At 36.4% G+C, this 19149-nt stretch overlaps 3 protein-coding genes across 3 annotated transcripts; 1 reads left to right on the forward strand and 2 right to left on the reverse strand.

Annotated features, from left to right (window-relative positions):
- Positions 1 to 400: 400 nt before the first annotated feature.
- Positions 401 to 805, reverse strand: LOC143612364 (uncharacterized). Its single transcript, XM_077086370.1, has one exon. The coding sequence runs from the start codon at positions 803 to 805 to the stop codon at positions 401 to 403; it is 405 nt and encodes a 134-aa protein (XP_076942485.1).
- A 2392-nt stretch (positions 806 to 3197) lies between these two features.
- On the forward strand, positions 3198 to 7259 carry LOC143612357 (actin-related protein 2/3 complex subunit 1A-like). The gene is made up of 15 exons (XM_077086363.1): positions 3198 to 3267; positions 3943 to 4028; positions 4131 to 4207; positions 4302 to 4396; positions 4657 to 4726; positions 4991 to 5060; positions 5215 to 5288; positions 5382 to 5430; positions 5508 to 5589; positions 5691 to 5779; positions 5860 to 5945; positions 6049 to 6112; positions 6723 to 6814; positions 6902 to 6960; positions 7044 to 7259. Exons 1-15 carry the CDS (start codon positions 3198 to 3200, stop codon positions 7106 to 7108), a joined length of 1128 nt encoding a protein of 375 aa, XP_076942478.1. The 3' UTR covers positions 7109 to 7259.
- Positions 7260 to 11004: 3745 nt separating this feature from the next.
- LOC143612363 (uncharacterized) lies at positions 11005 to 11494 on the reverse strand. The gene has a single exon (XM_077086368.1). The coding sequence runs from the start codon at positions 11470 to 11472 to the stop codon at positions 11005 to 11007; it is 468 nt and encodes a 155-aa protein (XP_076942483.1). The 5' UTR covers positions 11473 to 11494.
- Positions 11495 to 19149: the final 7655 nt, after the last annotated feature.

A 19149-nucleotide genomic window follows, 5' to 3' on the forward strand; every position in this document is an offset into this window, starting at 1 on the left:
ATTAGATAACAAACTCTACCTAACTAAACCTGGGTATATCTAGCTAACAACCGTTATTAAGTTAACTACCACTTCACCCGCATGGGTTAACTATAAGTGGAAGTTGAATCACCAAACCTGCATGAACACAAATAATATGGCCGTTTCCTTAAATCACTTAAATGTTCATTATACAATTTTTCATGCACAATATATTATTTAGTAGATTAATTTCACATCCCATGTATATTTTGTTCTTCATTTCTTGATATTATACTTGGTACATAACAAAAGTTTTAACAGCTTTTAGTACACTAAGTATAAGCCAAAAAGTAACATCAAAACTTTATCATCTTTTATTGAGTGACAACATGTACAACAAAAAAATACCAAATCAAATCAAATGAAGTAATCACTAGTGTTACTTAAGTACATAGTCAGTGGTAGAAATATTGCAAAACACACAATGATCCAACAATATCTTCCTAACAATACTCCCCTCTTCAACACTCAACCCTCTACTCTGCTTATTCCAAAGATGAAGTGCATAACTCTGGTTCCTAATCTGCTCAAACTTCACCTTCAACCACCGCGCATCCGTCTCGTTCTTCGGCCCACGAAACAACACCCGAACCCGGTCCCAATTCAACGGGTAAAACGCCATCGGAGGCAACACGGTGAAATTATAACCAGGCCTCCCTTGCAGCCTCTGAACCACCCTAGAAACCAAATAAGGACCATTATGCCCCCACTTGTTACCATTGAATGTCAATGAAAACTCCTCGATAAACTTGTAAACCAACGGATGCATTTTATCAAACACCATCACCGCATTTTATCAAATATTTTTTTCATAGTAAGCCGGTTCAACTGGTCCAGTTTTCCGGTTCAAATCGGCTGGTTCTCTGGAAGCCGAGCGAACTACACACAGCCGGACCGGTCATTGGACCGAATCCCAGTCAGACCGGTCCGGTTCAATCTCAACAACAAACATCAACAAACCAACAAACTATTAAATCAGCCATAAATCAGATTTCAAACTTTTTCAAACACTCGCACTTTATTCTATAACCACACATTGACACATCATCACATACTACTTTATATTTAATCAAATTTTTTTCAGAACGGCGACTTTCTTATATTTAGGCTATCGCACCCTCTAAATTTGGAGAGCACCGATGCCCCACTCTGCACAAACTATGTTATCTTAACCGGGCCCACGCTGGCTTCAGGGTTTGGCTTGGGCGTTCCCTGGAAACCATACCGCCGACTGCCACTTGACAGCCGTTGTGCCACCACAAGAGTAGAACTCTCTGCGTAGCACACGATGGGACAAAAACCCGGGTGGGCTCAGGATTCGAACTGACAACATTTACACAAGGCCTAGCTCAAATCCATCATTGCCAATATCCACCCAAATATGACACAAATGGGATTCGAACTAGAGTCTCCACTGAAGAACCCAAGCCTCCTACTACTAACCCACAAGTGAGGGATTTATATTTAATCAAATAAAACTACTTTTATTATATATTAATTTTTATATTGAATCACCTTACGCCCTGCTTGCGGTGCGCGCATATAATGTATATATGTGTGAACCCTCGGGTGGGCAAAAGTAAAATTGCACTAATTTTGACGTTATTTTACTAATCTCGTGAAAATAACGTTAAAAGTGGCGGAAGGTTAATCAGGCATCATGTGGTGGCGTTGATAGCCGAAAGACAAGGGCACATGCACCGATCAGCCGGTGTCCCGATGATTGAGTGCTATGTGCTTTATGTCCAAGGCTTGATGCAAAACTACTATCGAGCCAGGGGTCTCACCGGAAGCAGCCTCTCTATCCCTATGGGATAGAGGTAAGGCTGTCTACATCTTACCCTCCTCAGACCCTACCATAGCATTCCTATTGGTGGGATATACTGAGTACGATGATGATGATGATGATTGAATCACCTAATATTAATATTTATAGTATTCACACTATGCATAGTGTACAACTCCTTTCTCTTTTTTCATTTTAGATCTGAAATATCAAAAAAAGACTACCCAAACCTCTCGTTTGAGATTTGAAATAAGCCGTTGCCGGCAAACAAAAATCGATCTCCCCAAATCTAACATGTATTTTCTGCTAGCTCCATCAGTTTAAATATTTAGGTTTCGCTCAAGAAGAAAGACACATAGTCAATTATAAATGGTATCTTAATGTATAGCTCATGTAAGGTTATTTATAGCTTGTTAACATTTGATTTAGATTATGGATGAAATTATGAAATTATAGTTTGAGTATCCATCTAAAAGTCCTTCCGGCTTCCATCTATATCTCTTTGGCAAGTCGATTACAGGTTGGAACCATATCACACTTTTAAACGTAAGGCTAACCCTCATTAAAGGATGGACTATTAACCAAATCACACGATGCCATCAAAGACAAAACCTATAAAAGTTAGAAACTACACATAAAACACTCAATTTGTTTAAACTACATAGACAAAAATGTAATTTACTCTTTTTTTTTACAAACGAATTTTTTATATAACAAGCAAAGAAAGCATAGCAAGATGCTATGCCCAAACACAAGGTCAACCAAAAACAAAAACAAACAAGAAGGTCCACCCAAAACAAACAAGAAAGTGCAAAGACTAAAATCTAAAGCCTCTTCACTCCTCCCAAGTCATCACTCTAAAACCAGACCTATTCTTGATCCAGAAAAAAAACGAGCACTTTTATCTTCTCCACTCCACTGGTTATGCCAACACCATCGGTTTCCTGTCGAACACTAAGACATTTCTCGCCTTCCACATACATCAAATAGTAACCATAGTAATAGCATGAAACATTTTTGCCTTATTTTTTGTGAATCAAACTGTTTGGATCTAAAATATCCCGGATACTAAACGTGTATATACTCGGAATCTTACACCACCACAACGAATTACTCTAAACTAACGTTATACGATAAAAATAACTTGGTAAAAAAAGTAAAAAGTCCTTTGTCAAATGTCAATTATCTTACGTAACTAAATAGTAAAAGCCAAAGGTAAAAGTGAAGAATAATAGTATTGTTTTGAAACCCTAAAAAGACGTAGGATTTGCATTCATCAATATCAATCACAGATCTAAGCTTTGCTTGGATTCTAATCTTCATGGTTACTCCTCTTGTCCGATCTAATTAATTGTGATTCTCATCATCCAAATCATCAAACAGCATTGAAATGGCGGCAATTGCAGCTCATCAGTTCGCCGATTGCATTACTTGCCATGCTTGGAGTCCCGATCAATCTAGTAAGATACCAATTCAAACAATTTTATATACCGAATTTGTGTAATTTTGAATTTAGGTCAATAAACTTGAAATGTTCCCTGGTTACTTGATTAGGAGGTATATGATCATGTTTTTAAATTGAAATTGACGATTCGATTAGTGCTTTAGTTGTTTTGATTTTAGTAGGTGCAGTTGTTGTCATGCTGAATGGAAGTTTTTGGGGGTGTAATGTATATTTTCACATTTACTATATTAGACTAGGCTCGTTTGACTTACGAGAGCGCAAGCTCAAGCTCGGATCTTTTCCTAAAGTTCGAGTTTGGCTCGTGATTCGTTTTTCAAGTTCGAGCCCGGCTTGTTTATTATTCATTAGTTAATTTATTTATATACGTTTTTCGTTATTTTTGTATATTTTGAGAAAATTGTTAACAAGCTTAAGCTCGGCTTGAGCTTAGCTGTGCGGTGTGAAATTAATACATAGAAGCCCCAAAAAGTTAAGGTTCGATGATCCTAAACGAACATCCCAAGTAAGGCTTGAGCTTGGGCTCGATAAGGCTCGGCTAGCATCGATCTGTTCTTGAGTAGCTCGGATTGTTTGCAACCCTAGTGTTCTGACAACTTGCTGCTACATGTATTTGGTCTAACATTGTCTGCACTTGTCATTATAAGTTTTGATAGTATATGCATTTATGCAGTGGTTGCTCTTTGTCCAAACAATAATGAGGTTCGCATCTATAAACTAGTGGAAGAAAATTGGGAAAAGATTCATGTTCTTGAAAAGGTACTGTACAGTAAGTTTATTTCATAATGCCCTTTCTATTAGTTTTATGTTTGTTCTAACAGAAAAATGTTTTTTTTTTACTTTCTTTTAATCTTGGGGCAGCATGACCAAATCATAGTGGGGATAGATTGGAGTAAATCATCAAACAGAATTGTTACCGTGTCTCATGATCGGAATTCGTGAGTGAATGCTATAATGTTCTTTTACATTGGTTCTTTGTTGTTAGTGTTGTTTTTCATCAATTTTTATATTTGAACACCTTTTATTTTGCAGGTATGTTTGGAATGAGGAAGGATCTTTATGGGTACCTACTCTTGTTATTCTTAGGCTCAACCGTGCTGCACTTTGTGTACAGTGGAGTCCTAAAGGTGTTTTAACCCTCCAAATGACTTATAATGCTCTTGATCACTGTTTGTTAAAAAAAAGAACTAAAGTAATTAGTTCAATCTACATGATGTCATGACATCGTTGGGAAGTTGACTTCTCTTTGACTAGAATTAAAGTGTTCTAAAGTTTCTAGATTCTAGTGACACCTGATGCAGAACATATTTGACACATAAGTAGCATTCAGAATCTTTTGTGTGAATCTTATATATGTCACTTTATTCTTGGTAAATATGGTCCACAGGAAACAAGTTTGCTGTGGGAAGTGGAGCTAAAACTGTTTGTATATGCTACTATGAGCAGGAGAATAACTGGTAAGACACCGCTGTTTAGATTTCTAACTTCATACATTAAGTGTTTGACATGTCACTTTGTCTCTAGTTTAATTCTCTTCCATTTCTTAACATATATTGTATGCATGAAAACTTCATCTTTGAAAGTATTTGAAACTTTCCATCATAGAATCTAGTTTGTAGAAAAGATTTGACAGCATACAGAATATAGCCTTGACTAATTGCATACGTCAGTGACGTTTGTTTCTTCTTACAATCAATCATGTATACTATATGTTTTCTCAGGTGGGTTAGTAAGCTAATCAGGAAAAGACATGATTCTTCTGTGACTAGTGTTGCGTGGCATCCAAATAATGTTCGTTTATTCCCTGATTTCATATAACTTTAAAAATGTTAATGAGATGCTGCTTTAAAGTTGATGTTAAACTTTATTTATGTGCATCTACATACCCATTGTTCTTTCCAACATGTGCATCTAATAGACTCATCCTTATGACACATTATAACAGGTTCTCATTGCTACAACATCTACTGATGGAAAATGCAGAGTATTCTCAACTTTTATTAAGGGAGTTGATGCAGGGTATGTGCACAAAATTTCATAGGCTTTATCTTTTTTTACACTTGATACTTTTACTGAAACATTTGCACTGACATCTATGATGGCGGTTGACAGTAAGCCAAAAAAATCCGGAAGCGGCTCGTTAGATGCAAAATTTGGAGAGGTTTGGTGTCTATTAACATTTCAATTATAATCCTAGACTTTGTGCTATTTATAACATTTTCTTGTATGTTTGACCAGCAAATTGTTCAGCTTGATCTCTCATTTTGCTGGGCTTTTGGAGTCAAATGGTCTCCAAGTGGGAATAGTTTAGCCTACGTAGGTGAGACAATCGACTCTAATACTTTCAAATTCATTGTAACACAAGTTTAGATGCTATAAAGTCATAATATCTTATAATGTGTTTTTGTTTATGTGAATCAGGCCATAATTCAATGATATACTTTGTTGACCAAATTGGACCTTCTCCTTTAGCTCAAAGTGTAGTTCTGCGTGACCTGCCTCTTCGTGATGTGGGTCAGCATCCTCTCTATCATTCTGCCCTGTTTTTGCAGTTCTTTTAATTAAACGGTTATAAATGTTGTTTATTCAGGTTATGTTTGTTTCTGAGAAACTGGTAATTGGTGTGGGCTTTGACTGCAATCCCATGATCTTTGCAGCAGATGGTACCGGTTTATGGTAATATATTAGTTATTGCTTGTTGAATTTAAAAAAGTATATTTGTTTATGGTGTTATATATGCATTAGGATCCAACTTCTGCCATTTGTATCTTTGTTTTAGGAGCTTTGTCAGGTACCTTGATGAAAAAAAGACAGCATCTTCTGGTGGAAGATATGGTTCACAGGTTTTACACTCATTTTAGCCTCTTCATATTGATGTTTGTATGATATTTTGAATATATAGAATAGGGGCAATTACATATATACCCATACAAAATTGGAAAATACCATATATACCCATGCTGCTAAACTAGAAATATCATATATGCCCTTACAAAGTAGTTAAAATATCAAACATACCGAATTCACTAGCAACAATTTAATAAATGGCCATTTTACCCTTATCTTTCTAAAGCTTTGGAATTTCATACATGCCTGCCTATATTTAACTTCAATTTTTTTTATATACCCATTTTTAGCTTAATTTCTTTTTTACCCATTTGATTGTTCGATTACCTGTTGTTGAGAGAACAAAAGAGTAGAGCCGACGGTTCAGTTTGCTTGCTTATCGTTGATGTTGATCAAAATCCAAATAAAAGATAGGGTTTATACAAATATGTTGGAAATGGGTAAAATGGTGATTAAGTAAAATATCATTAAAGTTGGGTTTATATGACATTTTTATAATTTTGGTAGGGATATATATGGAAATTTTTAAGTTTGTAAGGATATATATATGAAATTAATTCTATACGATATTTGCTTTTGTGTTAAGTTTTATCTTCTCGTTTTCAGTTTACAGAAGCGTTTGGAAAGTTCTATGGAAGCTCGAAACAGGGAACCAGCAATGATAAAGGTCGTTCCGGTGTTCATGACAACTGCATCAAGTACATCCTTTTGCCATTTATAACTTCTTATTTCATTTCTTTTCACATTTTGTTTAATTAATAATTTCCCATATTTTGTATTCTTAGTTGCATTGTGCCACTGAAGAGATCAGAGACTGCCAAAATGACCAGCTTTAGCACTTCAGGTAAACATACATATTACATGAAACATTACCGTTATACTTGATTACATGAACATCGAGTCGTTTTGTTATGGTGAACATTACAGGACTAGATGGCAAAGTGGTGATATGGGATTTGAAAAACCAGGAAGACCTATTGGAGTATCTGTAAATCATGGATGATGCTTGTCCCTCTGCAAGGACATTTGTGTTTTGAAGCTTTCCAGGACCGTATGTTTGTTTTCTTAATGGTGTTATATATAAAATAAAACATAAATCAAAGATGCTATGGCTTGGTTGTTTCTATATAGTATTGACTAAACATTTCGATATCCCTTAATTATACCCAGTTTCGGTGATGCTTGACTTTCGGGTTAAACTCGCCTGCGCGATTCATGCGAAGCCTGTAAAATATTCGGGGTTACGTGTAGTGTTAGTTAAACAAATAGTCTATTTACCAAAGAGCACGTGTATTTAGTAGTCTCTCCAGGCGGTTGAGGGTCTTGTTTAGTAGTGAACATAGCTTTGTCTACCTGATTTTAGTAATAGCAGTAGCAGTAGATTGTCTACATGGTTTGTTCGGTTTTCAGATAAACGTCTTTAAATTAGTTATTGATTGTTTATGTATTAAAAATTTGTTACATTTATCTTATATAATATCATAAACGGTAATTGTAGCTTGAAAGGTATCTGAATGTATGTTAAGCTTATATTGTAGAGCCAATAAAGTAATAATAATTTATTATCATATAGGGTAGTTTTAAAGGAATACTATTGATTACGCATAAATATAATAATATATAGTAACATACGTAAGTATGACCCTTATGACTTTTGTCTTTGTTTTACGTCTTTTAGCGGTATAAACGAGTCAAGTCATTCGTGAACTACTCGTTTGCTCGATACATGCTCATTAAAAATTGGTGCATATTTGCTTGAGCATTCTCGGTAGACCCTCTATGGATTATGTATATTATATAGAGTGGTTGTGAGCGGAGAAAATAGAAAAACTTTTGTCGATGAGTAAATTCAGAGAAACACTGTTCACCGTCTATAATTTTTAATGTTTTTAAAGTGGTTGTGAGTAGATGATAGAGAAAATGCAATAATAAAAGTATAGAAAAATATTATTTAATTAAAAGTAAGAGAGGAAATGTGTTTTTTTAATGTAATTATAAAGATGAAAATAAAGATGTTGCTGAGAATGCTTTAATTAACTAATTGCTTACTTAATTAATTATATTTTTGTGTATATAATTAACTCACATGTTTGCTTGCTTGTTGAATTAATTCACAAAGTTTTCATTCCTTATTACGTTTTATCTTATAGATCACCAAATATATAATATGTTACAGATCGAGAGTTAAAACGTCAACATTTAACATTTAAAGGAGGTGAATAAATTATAAGAAAGTCACCTTAATGCTTATAATGTTCCTATTCATTATTTTTTATTTATTTAATTACGTAAATGTCGTTGTTGTCTTGAATCAATGATCAAATGATTGACGATCTAGAAAAGTTCTCGCGCGGGGGGGGGGGGGGGGGGGGGTGGGTTCTGTGGTTGAGCCAAGTGATCAAGTGATGATTGTGGAACACTACTCCAACCACATCCATCACGGGAAGATGAATGCTTTTTTCGTGATGGTGATCACGGAACACCATCCCAACCATATCTATTATGGAAAGATGAGTGATTTTTTTTTCGTGATGGTGATCATAGGTGTGATGGAGAATAATAGAGGGTGAAATTTCTTAGAAATAGACCAAATGATCAAGTGATGATTACTTCCATCACCCCCAGTCCCCACCCCATTTGATCACTATAACTCATGAAATATGGATATGAAGTGGCATAACTTGATTGGTTAGAGCCAAGTGATGATCACTCACACCACCCCCGTCCCAATATCAGAATATATATTTCTATTTTCTAAATGATTCTTCATATGTATGTGCATTCATACACGTCAATTTTAAAAGCCTACATCAACACTAATGTCTGTTAAAAGATTAAACATCAAAGACAAATGGGAACATATAACAAAAAAAAAATAAAAATAAAAATAAAAGAAAAGGAATAGAGAGATATTCAGATTGTGAATCAACTATATGATAGGAATATAGTGATCAAGTCGAACTCCAAATTCAAATGAACATCCGAGTACGGTTACCCTGCCTGTTTAAGACATTCAAATAAGAGTAGAAGAAAGTTTTTATGATTGTATATAAATAAATAAAATTATTATTATGAAGTTATATTTTTATTTATTTATATAAATAGCACAGCTCCTTGTTCTAGGTACAAAGATTCTCCACTAAGTGGGGAATTGTTAAAATTGACCAAACATCGAAAAGAGTATCATCTTCGTGACCAACCAAACATTAGTTCCTTCCATTAGCCCATACATGGGGTCATAAATAATTGATTTTGAGCTCTCGTATAATAAGAGCTTATCACCTCGATTAATCAAATTAGTATATATTACTAACACGATCAAACTAAAAATAAAGTTTTTACGCCCTAACCATGTATTTAGTTCATCACCTTCAAATTAAAGAACTCGTATATTAGTGGGTATAAACAAATTCATTAGCGATTTTCATTAATAAAAAGGGGAAAATTCTACCTTTAGATCATTACTAATACGATCAAGAAAGCAAATAAAAGACTCCACACTGATTATGCTAAACGGATAGTAAGAGGGCTTTGAAAGCATACACCCTCGCTTTGGGCGTGAAATAGGGCTTCAAAAGCCCTGCACACCGCATCGGGGTGGTAAAGGAGGAGCTTCAACACAATAGCGGACAACAAAGGAGAGGCTTCAACACATGGTAGAGCCCAAACACTGAAGGGTTGGGCTTTGAACCACAACATTGTACATGTTGTTAAGGGATGTGGTTTTAACGTGACGTGATGCTTTAACTTGTGATTTAAAGCCTCTCCGTAACAACCAAGCTAAAGATATATTCAAGTCTTCAACAGAGTCAGAGACATGCCCAGCCAACTTCAACAAACACCTCTCTTTCTCTACCTGTCTCACATTCCCACCTTTCCTCACAAACTTCACCCTCTCCCTCCTGGTGACATCATCCCTGCCCGTTTCTCTTCCATATCGGTCCAAGGCGTTCATGATCATAAACGTCCTAGTTGGGAATGCTCTAACATAAATCTATCATAAACTAAAAAATGAAGCTAAAATTGTAACTTCTAAAACAATTTATCTCCTACACTATGAAAAAAAAATTTAATTTAAAGAAACACAAGAAGAAATAGTTAGAAAGAAAGCATTGATTCTTGTATGGTCTCCTTTTTATTCACAAACAAACCCTAAGAACCCCACCATCTTATTATTATTACTAGAAAATACGAGATGAAGTGTGCTCCTTTACATGTGGTGGGGCCAAGTGGGGGGTTTGGTAGTGTTTTTGGGTGTAAAAGATGGTGATGATGTGACTATGTGACAATGCTTTTGGGTGTTTTTAAGTTCCTTACCAAGTGGGTTTTGATTTTTGAATACTTATTTTCTCTCCGTCCATATTTCTAGTTTTCCACATTATCACCACTATCTACATTACGTGTCCCAAAGATTAATAAACGAAAGAAAACAAGAGAAATGAAATTACGATGAGAAAAGAAAGGAAAAGGGAAGACAAGCTCTAATTAACTACCGTGTTCCTAAATTCAAATGAAAAAAGAAATAAATAAATAAATATCTCCGAATCTCTCACACAGGCTCATCACTTCATCAAAGGGATTGGCGTTGCCACAGGCGCAGTGCCAGGCTTGACACTTGCTTTAGCCTAAACTCTCTTATTTTTCACATGTATCATTATTGTAAACTTAAAACTTAATACATGTATCATAGTCATAAAACAAACTAAATATTTAAAACATATGCAAAATTTTAAAACCAAACCTTAGAAAACTGATAATCAAAAGCAAGAATGCAGGCAGGCTTCAACAGAAAGCTCCATTACACAAATCCTTATAAAACGCCTTCAATCATAATCATGAAGATCTTATGTAACAATCCAAAATACAAACCATAACATCACCAAATCAATCAATCCAACTCCTTCTCAACCTTAATCCCCATCGACCTGGCCGTCCCAATAATCGACTTACAAATCGCCTCCAACGACATATACTGACAATTCGGGTCCCCCTGCTTTACCTTGGCAATCTCATAAACATGTTTCAAAGTAATCGTCGACGCCACCGCATGGCCCGCCCGCCCACTCCCCGACTCAATCCCAGCCGCCTTCTTTATATACCAACTGACAGCTGGTGACCGAACGCTGAGCTCAAACGTGTTGTCTTTGAAAACCATGACAGTCGCAGCAATCGGGGCATCGGGTTTGTACTTTTGGGTTCGGGCGTTGAAGTCCTTGCAGAACGACATAAGGTTAACCTTGTATTGACCGATCGCCGGACCGACGGGTGGTCCCGGCCGTGCGCCGCCGGCGAGGATGGTCAGCCAGACGGTTGCCGCCACCGGCCGCCGTGTTAGGATCTCCTTCACTGACGCCATTATTGGAGATGAAACCCTAAAATTAGGGACAGTAAATAATTTGGGATGTTAACGTAGTGTTTATAGATCTGATTAAAGCAACAGCTGACGTGTAAATATCAATCTATATCTATACTAACTAGGTTATTGACCCGTGCACTACATGGGTGGAAATATATAAATGTCAATTAAACAAATATAATTTCAAACGACATATTTTTTCACATGTTTTTTAAAGACAATAACATGATTTTTAATTGCAAGTCATATTCAAATAGAGAAATAATATTGGAAGACATAATACTTACAAAATATGGCATAGCGTAGTAGAATGTTTACAAACCAAAATTTAAACTTTAAAACATAAAGTTCATAAACTACAAAATATTTCCTTATAAACCATATTTGTTATTTTGCTTGTAACTTTACATTGCTTATCTAAAATAAGCAATTTAAGGTCATCTGTACTCTAAGGGCGCGTTCGTTTCACAGAATGGAATGGAATTGGAATTGGAATTTGCATAGAATTTGGAATTGAAAGGAATTGGATTTGGAATCTGAACATTCCAATAGGAATTGGAATTTGAAGGAATTGACATCCAATTCCATTCTTGATGTGTTTGTTTGAAAAATGAATTGAAATCGTTTTTTTTTCTTTTTTTTTAACGAGGATAACGGCGGAAACATTTTAGTTTTTTGTAGATTTTTTGTTTTTTATTTATATTTTGCGTTATGATTTTTTTAATTATTTTTTTTTTATTTTTTTAGGGGTTTTCTATTAAAATCAAAAAACCCCTCAAAACTATGACCAAAAAAACCGAATCATAACAATTTGTTTTACAAGCACAGAAAACATATGGGAATGAAACACAAATTGAAATTATAAACCGGAATCAAACACAAATTAATTTTCATCATAACAAATGAACCTCTGATAAGTCAACGAAACCTTTTCAATGACAGACCATAGGTAGTCAAAGATAATAGCGAAGATGGAAGGCAATGTTGCAAATCGATCTGCAGTTTATGCGTTGGCTAACCAATTTGTCTATCATTGGATATTGATAAAAAAACAAATACATATGATGGTGTGAAATCTTGTAAAATTGTAATTAATAAATAAAAAATATATAAATAAAAATAGCTTTAATATTATATTCTTAACAAAGACGTAGCACTCTTGTGTGAGCCTGACAAAACGGGCGGGTCAAGTAACAGGCCACACCGAGTTCAAAACGTGTCATTCAAAAAACTTTCAATTTGGTTTCAAGTCATAATGGCTTCAGGCCAAAACAGGGTATGTTTACAGAGACCGTTTTGGAGGAAAAAAGAATATCGAATGACTTGTTAATTATAACTCCTCGTTTTTTATCTATTTCAAGTTTTGTAATTAAACATGAAGAAATTTTAAATTTTATTTCATTAACAACTCCGCGTATCCAAAAAGTTTAAATCTCATTACATTAGTAAAAGTATAGACACGTTTACTCAACATGTAGGTATCGCTAGTGCTAATAGCAAGTTCTACAGATGAAAGAAATAATAGGACAGAAATAACAATTTAACGGATAAACCATACCTCTAAGTTGTTGAATGTTCTATGTTAGTGTCAGCCTTAAAGGTTTTGATTCCACATCCAAAACTGTCCAAAATCAATAAAAAAAATCCATTAGTTACAGTTTAGGAAACATAGTGCTCTTCAACTTGTGCCCACCGGGGGCTCGGTTAGCTTCGAAGCACTCACTATACGAAACAAAATACTCTAAGGAAGAGATGTTTTATGCTTCAAATGATGGGTCAAAAATAAGACTAAATGCCTCTAAAACGCTACCAAACAGATCAATCTGAATTGATTCTCCAAAATTAATAAAAGCATATGCTGGTACAAGTAACATTGTGATTTTTTTTTATTACAACGTAATCAAATAATAATAATAGCTACAATCTGAATTAACATATATTGATATAGTGTCAAAACACAATCCGACTTCAACAGTTAACATATTGAAGTGTCTGTCATAATATAAGCCAACTAAAACCCTAAATCGATTAAAACTTTGATTAACAAACAATAGATTAAAACCCAAAATCGACGTTTACTGTAAAACCCTAAATTGATTAACAAACCCGAATAGATTAACAGCATATGGATTAAGAAATCAAACATCAACTCAGTAACCCAATTCGATTCGATAAAACCCTATATCCAATTAGATATATGAATTCGATTAAAAATGGATTGAAACCTGAAATCGATAAGAGATACAGATGATTCGTCCTTGAGATGACTAACGATGGCCGATGGGTTAGACAAGTGATGCATTCGTAGGGTTTATAACGAGCGGGTTATGTTATGGGTCATACGAATTGAGACGGGTCCGTTCATTTTTTATTTATTTATTTTAATGTATAGAAATTACAAAAATGCTAGTTATTTTTGGAAGTTGCTAAAATCAACTAATAACAAGAGGAGGACATGTGTCCAAACAAAACGTTGATTTAATTTAACAGTATAAGTAAGTAGATTAATAAATAAAACTTTTTCTTTGCCACGTGTCATCTGCTCACTTTGAAAATCCCGCCTCCCATATTCCTTTTTCACTCACGAAACGGATATTGTGTCCGACCCTAATTTGAAGTTACAACCCACCCAAATAGCCTATCTCACCATCGTGATGTTTCAGAAACCCTAAACCTTCTTATTCTCGCCCCTTTCCTAATGTAATGTTTCAGATCCCTCAGCAAATCAGACTCTCTAATTGGGTTCTATATTCTTTTAAACTGTGTTAATTTGATGATATTCATTGTTTAAGCAAATCAATGGCAAAAGTTTTGATTCATTTTCAGTAGGCGGGATCATATATTTGAATTAAACCATTAACCTGAATCGGAATCATTGCCAACGGCATTACAAAGTCTGCATCCTGCTCGGTATCATCTGCTTAGTTTTATAATAATTAAATAAATTTATTAATTGGGAATTTGACTTTTCATGTTGTATATATAACTGGGGACTCATATATGTTTATTACATCACAGGAGCCTGATGTCTCTCTTGACTTGATGGATTATGATAAGAAGCTTTCAGACACATTCACTGTCCACCCAAAGATTGAGCCAATTACTGGTAAAATACTTTCTCCATTAATCATATTATTATTAAATTTCTATTGCTATATTAATATTGTTTTATTTTTTTATTTAAAGAAAAGTTTAGATTACATCGAAACAAAAGGCAAGCGGGCAACAAGCTGCGCCGTTACCCCTTTTTGAATCGCAAAACCCAATCTTTTAAAAACTATATTTGCTGATCTTGGAGTCATAACATTACTATGCATGATCCGCTGAACACGGGTAAGTAGCTCCACAGCTTTAGGCGTGAGGAAACCAAAAGTGTCAAAAGCAAAAGGAATAAATACATGTTGGTTGTCAAGACACGCCTTTTCATGTTTTGCCACCTTACCTGAAGCAGCTTTTAATGCAGCTTGACCGACTGCGAAACCACTACTCCCTAAGCCCACAAAAGGAGAAACCCCTGTTAAATCCACACACACGTGTTTCCCTCCTATCCATCCAAACACCAAAATGTCAGCCGGTCGAAGAGATGATCTTCCCTCAGACGGGTCAGTCAGGAAATTCACAGGTGCTTCTTTCTGAACAGAAATTCCAGCTCACCTGAATATATCAAAGAGCACATCCCTAACTAGATCGTGTCGGTACTTGAACCCCGGGAGCTCTTTACAGTGCACCGCGTGCTCCCCATATGAGTCTAAACACGCCTTACGACAAACAGGACATATCTCATCAACCGGAAATAGAGGAATCATGAGGCGATACTTAAGGATACTACGATACTCCACTGGAGTCATATGCTGGCCTAACCCATCTATAGGGATAGCAAGAAGAAAATCTTGAGCATGTGGTGCTTGTAGACACTCAAAAATGGCTTTTTGTCTGCTTGTCATGTTAAAGTGTGACTCCATGTCGTGAACAATTTTACTAAAAAGAGTGCTCGCCAATGCATGCTGGGCTTTAGAAGGGGCGGTCTCTTTGTTAGAGAAACTGCTAAAATCGACGCTTGGAATCATATCACGAAGACAAGCCAGAGCAAAAGAATAATCAGAATCCATCCCACATATACCACTGTCTCGCAAAATGTGATCCTGAAGCACCCACGATTGGGCTCTCGAGGCCACAAACGCATAAGAGGAAGCCTCTACTGCCGAATACAACCCCAAACCCCCATTCTTAATGGGTAAGGAAGCAAGTCGCCATTGGAGGTCTCCAAAGAAAGGACCTCCACAAGCTACAATGTCCTTGATCGCCTCACGCAATCCCTTGTCAAAAAACACCGTTGCCTCCATCATGTGTACAAGTTGGCATGTTCTCAAACCGAAGAAAAGTTTAGCAATACCCATACATGATCGAAGCAAAAGTAACTCACTCTGCGGGTCACCAAGTTTTGGGAGAAAACGCATCAAATCAACAGCATTAGTAGCTCTCTTCTTTGCCAAACCCTTAATAAACCCGGTGTCTTTACTAACAGCTCCCCCAAGAAGCTTCACCCCTAATAATGGTCTCCCGATGTCAGCAGGGAATAAACCGTCACGAGACTTCGTACCATCACAAGAAGGCCAAAATAGCTCAGTTTTCTTAATATTCAGTTCAAGACCCAAAGTTGGGCCCGTCACCTTAATGATATCTAGCACTTTAGCCACCTCCATTGAATCTCCAATGACTGTCCCATCATCAAGATACCAGGCATGAAGAAGAAGCTTGCAATTGTCTCGAATCTGATGCACAAGGGGGTGTAAAACAAGGGAAAAAAGAATTGGTCCCAATGGGTCTCCTTGTTGAACCCCTGTGGTGGACCAAATATTATCATCCCCAAGATATAGTCTTGATGGCTGCCCATAATAAAATTTCATCCACAAGGAAATAGAAGGGCATCTGATCCTTACCTCATGAAGTAAAGCTGATCTATCCACCATATTAAATGCATTAGAAAAATCAATTGTAAGCATTGCAAGAGACCCATCAGTGTGGCGCTCACTCAATACCCTGTTGGCGGTATGTAATATGGCCTCCGCACCACCCGACACACCAACCCCAAACTGGAAATCATTAAGGTATTTGGTCATTTCTTTGCCAACCCCTTTCATAGCCACCTTAGAAACCAAACGCCTCCATATAGTACCCACTGCAATAGGTCGAATCCTGTTGTCGGGTTTTAAAAGCGGTGTAAGAGGAGCAGACGCGACAAACTCTGCCAAAGTAGACGGACATCTCCCTCCTAACCATAAATTAACCACTGCAGTGATAGCACATATGAGATCAGTGGCAATAGCCGACCCTTCTCCACAAAGAGCATCCAAAATATGTTGCGCTCTCAAACCGTCCCTCCCACACGAAGTTCCTTTGGGAAACGATTTAATGCAACCAAGGACACTATCAACCTCCGCCACAAGAGGAGGCTCAGAATAAGTCATGTTCGGCATAGCCGGCAGCTTCTTGTACGGGTGTTTAGTCTCTAAAGCCTTTGTGGTATCAGAATTGTATGGTGCAACACCAGATGAGCATAACACCTTTACTGCAGCAGTAAAGTGTCCATCCGCAACTTTTCGAATACACTGTTTAACGTTATTGTTGACAATATCCCCCTCCTTTTTGAATATCCATGTCACCTTGGCCTAAGGACCTCAAACCGGAACCATTTAACAGATTTTTAATTAACATGGTAATACCGTCAACTTTCCCCCATGTGGCTAAAGAACTCATTATTAAATGATGTTGCATGGCTTTCCTATTCCCAGACCTGCTTTCATGTCTATTTTTGGGTCTGAACACTTGTAAAGTGCAACGAGGAAGAAGTTACAGCCTAACCCACGCATCAACAGAATCTGGTTGAGCAACCACTTTATAGAGTGTTGTTTTCAAAGCTTGCGAAAAGGCCATCCGACAACTATGAGGGATACTCTTGACGGAAACGATAGGTGCCTTAAGTACACGATCAAGGAGGGAGACATCCAACACGAAGGACTCATGAACAGTTGTCTCGGGGCCCTTGATAAAAGGTTTCGAAATCCCCATAATGTGTGTATCCGAGTCAATTGCACGATCATTAAACTTCACAATGCCATCAGGGTGATGACAAGCACGTTTCAAGCTCTGAAGGTTCATGCAATCCCCACACAACCATTGATCCAACACCTTCAATGTTTCATCCACTTTCAAAAACAAGCCATGGTCTGTAGAGATCGCCTCCCGCAACACACTTTACGTTCTTCTTTAGTAAGGTGCACACTCTTGAGATGAGAGATCAAACGAGAAATCCCCTTATTTCCCGCTCCACCATTCGAACAACAATGAAACGCACGGAACGGGCACGACCATGAGCCGTTCAAAGTAGAGGAATGAGTTGTCATAAAATATGACAAAACGATACTAAAACTTAAAAAGACATTTCATCGAACACTTGGCGCGCAGTTATAAAAAAACCCCGTTTCACATGATTGGAGGAAGACGATAGGATCGATGGCCGGTAAAGTCTTAGTGTAGATTGAAATCTTGAAAGACGGGGATTGTCTTGAAAGACATGTATTAGTTTAAATGTGTTTATTCATAACTTGCACGATCGATTTTGAAGTTGTATATCAGTTTTCGTATACACATGTTTGAGAAGCTTTTGTAAATTATTTCACAAAATTACATTTGTTCCAGGTGAGATGTTTATATTTGGATATTCACAGCCAACACCATTTGTCACCTGTCGTGCGATTTCAAAGGGCGGTGTTATGAATAATCCTGTTCCAATAACAATACTAGAATCAATAATGATGCACGAGCTTGCGAATCTTCATGGATCTACCTTTGCACTTTAGACAAAAAAGTATGTGAATCTTGATATTCTTGTCACTTTTAGTTATATGAATAATCTTGATAAACTATTATTTTAGTTCTTACAATGATGATTATTTAATATCCTCTCTCTATACCAGTAAATACACGAGAGGAAGGAGATGAAGTTGTTTTGTTTACAAGCTGCCTTCAAAATCCAAAGTTGGATATGGAGGTGTTAAAGAAAAGCTTGAAAATTTCTCAAATGAGTAATTATTCATATTTACCATTTCGCTATTTAGGTTTGAGATGAGATTCAATATTGAACTGGTCTTGCATCCCAGAAAAAAATGCCCGAGTTTATTGTTGATCTGCACTGGCAGGTAAATATAAACAACAATAATAATAAGGGAAAATCACATAATGACCATTTTAATTAGGCATTTGACCAAATTTATTGAAAGGTATTTTACCATTACATGAATGTATAACCCAATCAAAAACACCATGTGGACACAAACATCACCACTGGCGCGCGTTTGGGCTTAAACGTTGCCATTGGTTTAAAATTGGTGAGTTTTTTCTTTGTGGGGTGGGGATTGATTTAATAAATCCATAACACGGGTACTAATCATGATCAATTATGGAAAGGAAAGAAAGTGCAGATATAAGGAGTGAAGTAACAGTTTTATGGAAACATTTCTCAATTATCACAAGTGGTGGAACTGAAGAGGATATATCCAACTCTATTAATTTTGTGTAAAAAGATTGACAAGGCTATTTGCACAGTTTTATGGAGATATTACTAGAGCAAGCACAACAAAATGATGAAAAAGCCCATTTGCAGAGTATTATGGAACA

This window comes from Bidens hawaiensis, unplaced genomic scaffold (genome assembly GCF_021521415.1).
Source record: "Bidens hawaiensis isolate Kalapana, Puna unplaced genomic scaffold, B.hawaiensis_p1.1 tig00034437_1, whole genome shotgun sequence".
In the NCBI taxonomy this organism is placed as follows: Eukaryota; Viridiplantae; Streptophyta; class Magnoliopsida; order Asterales; family Asteraceae; genus Bidens; species Bidens hawaiensis.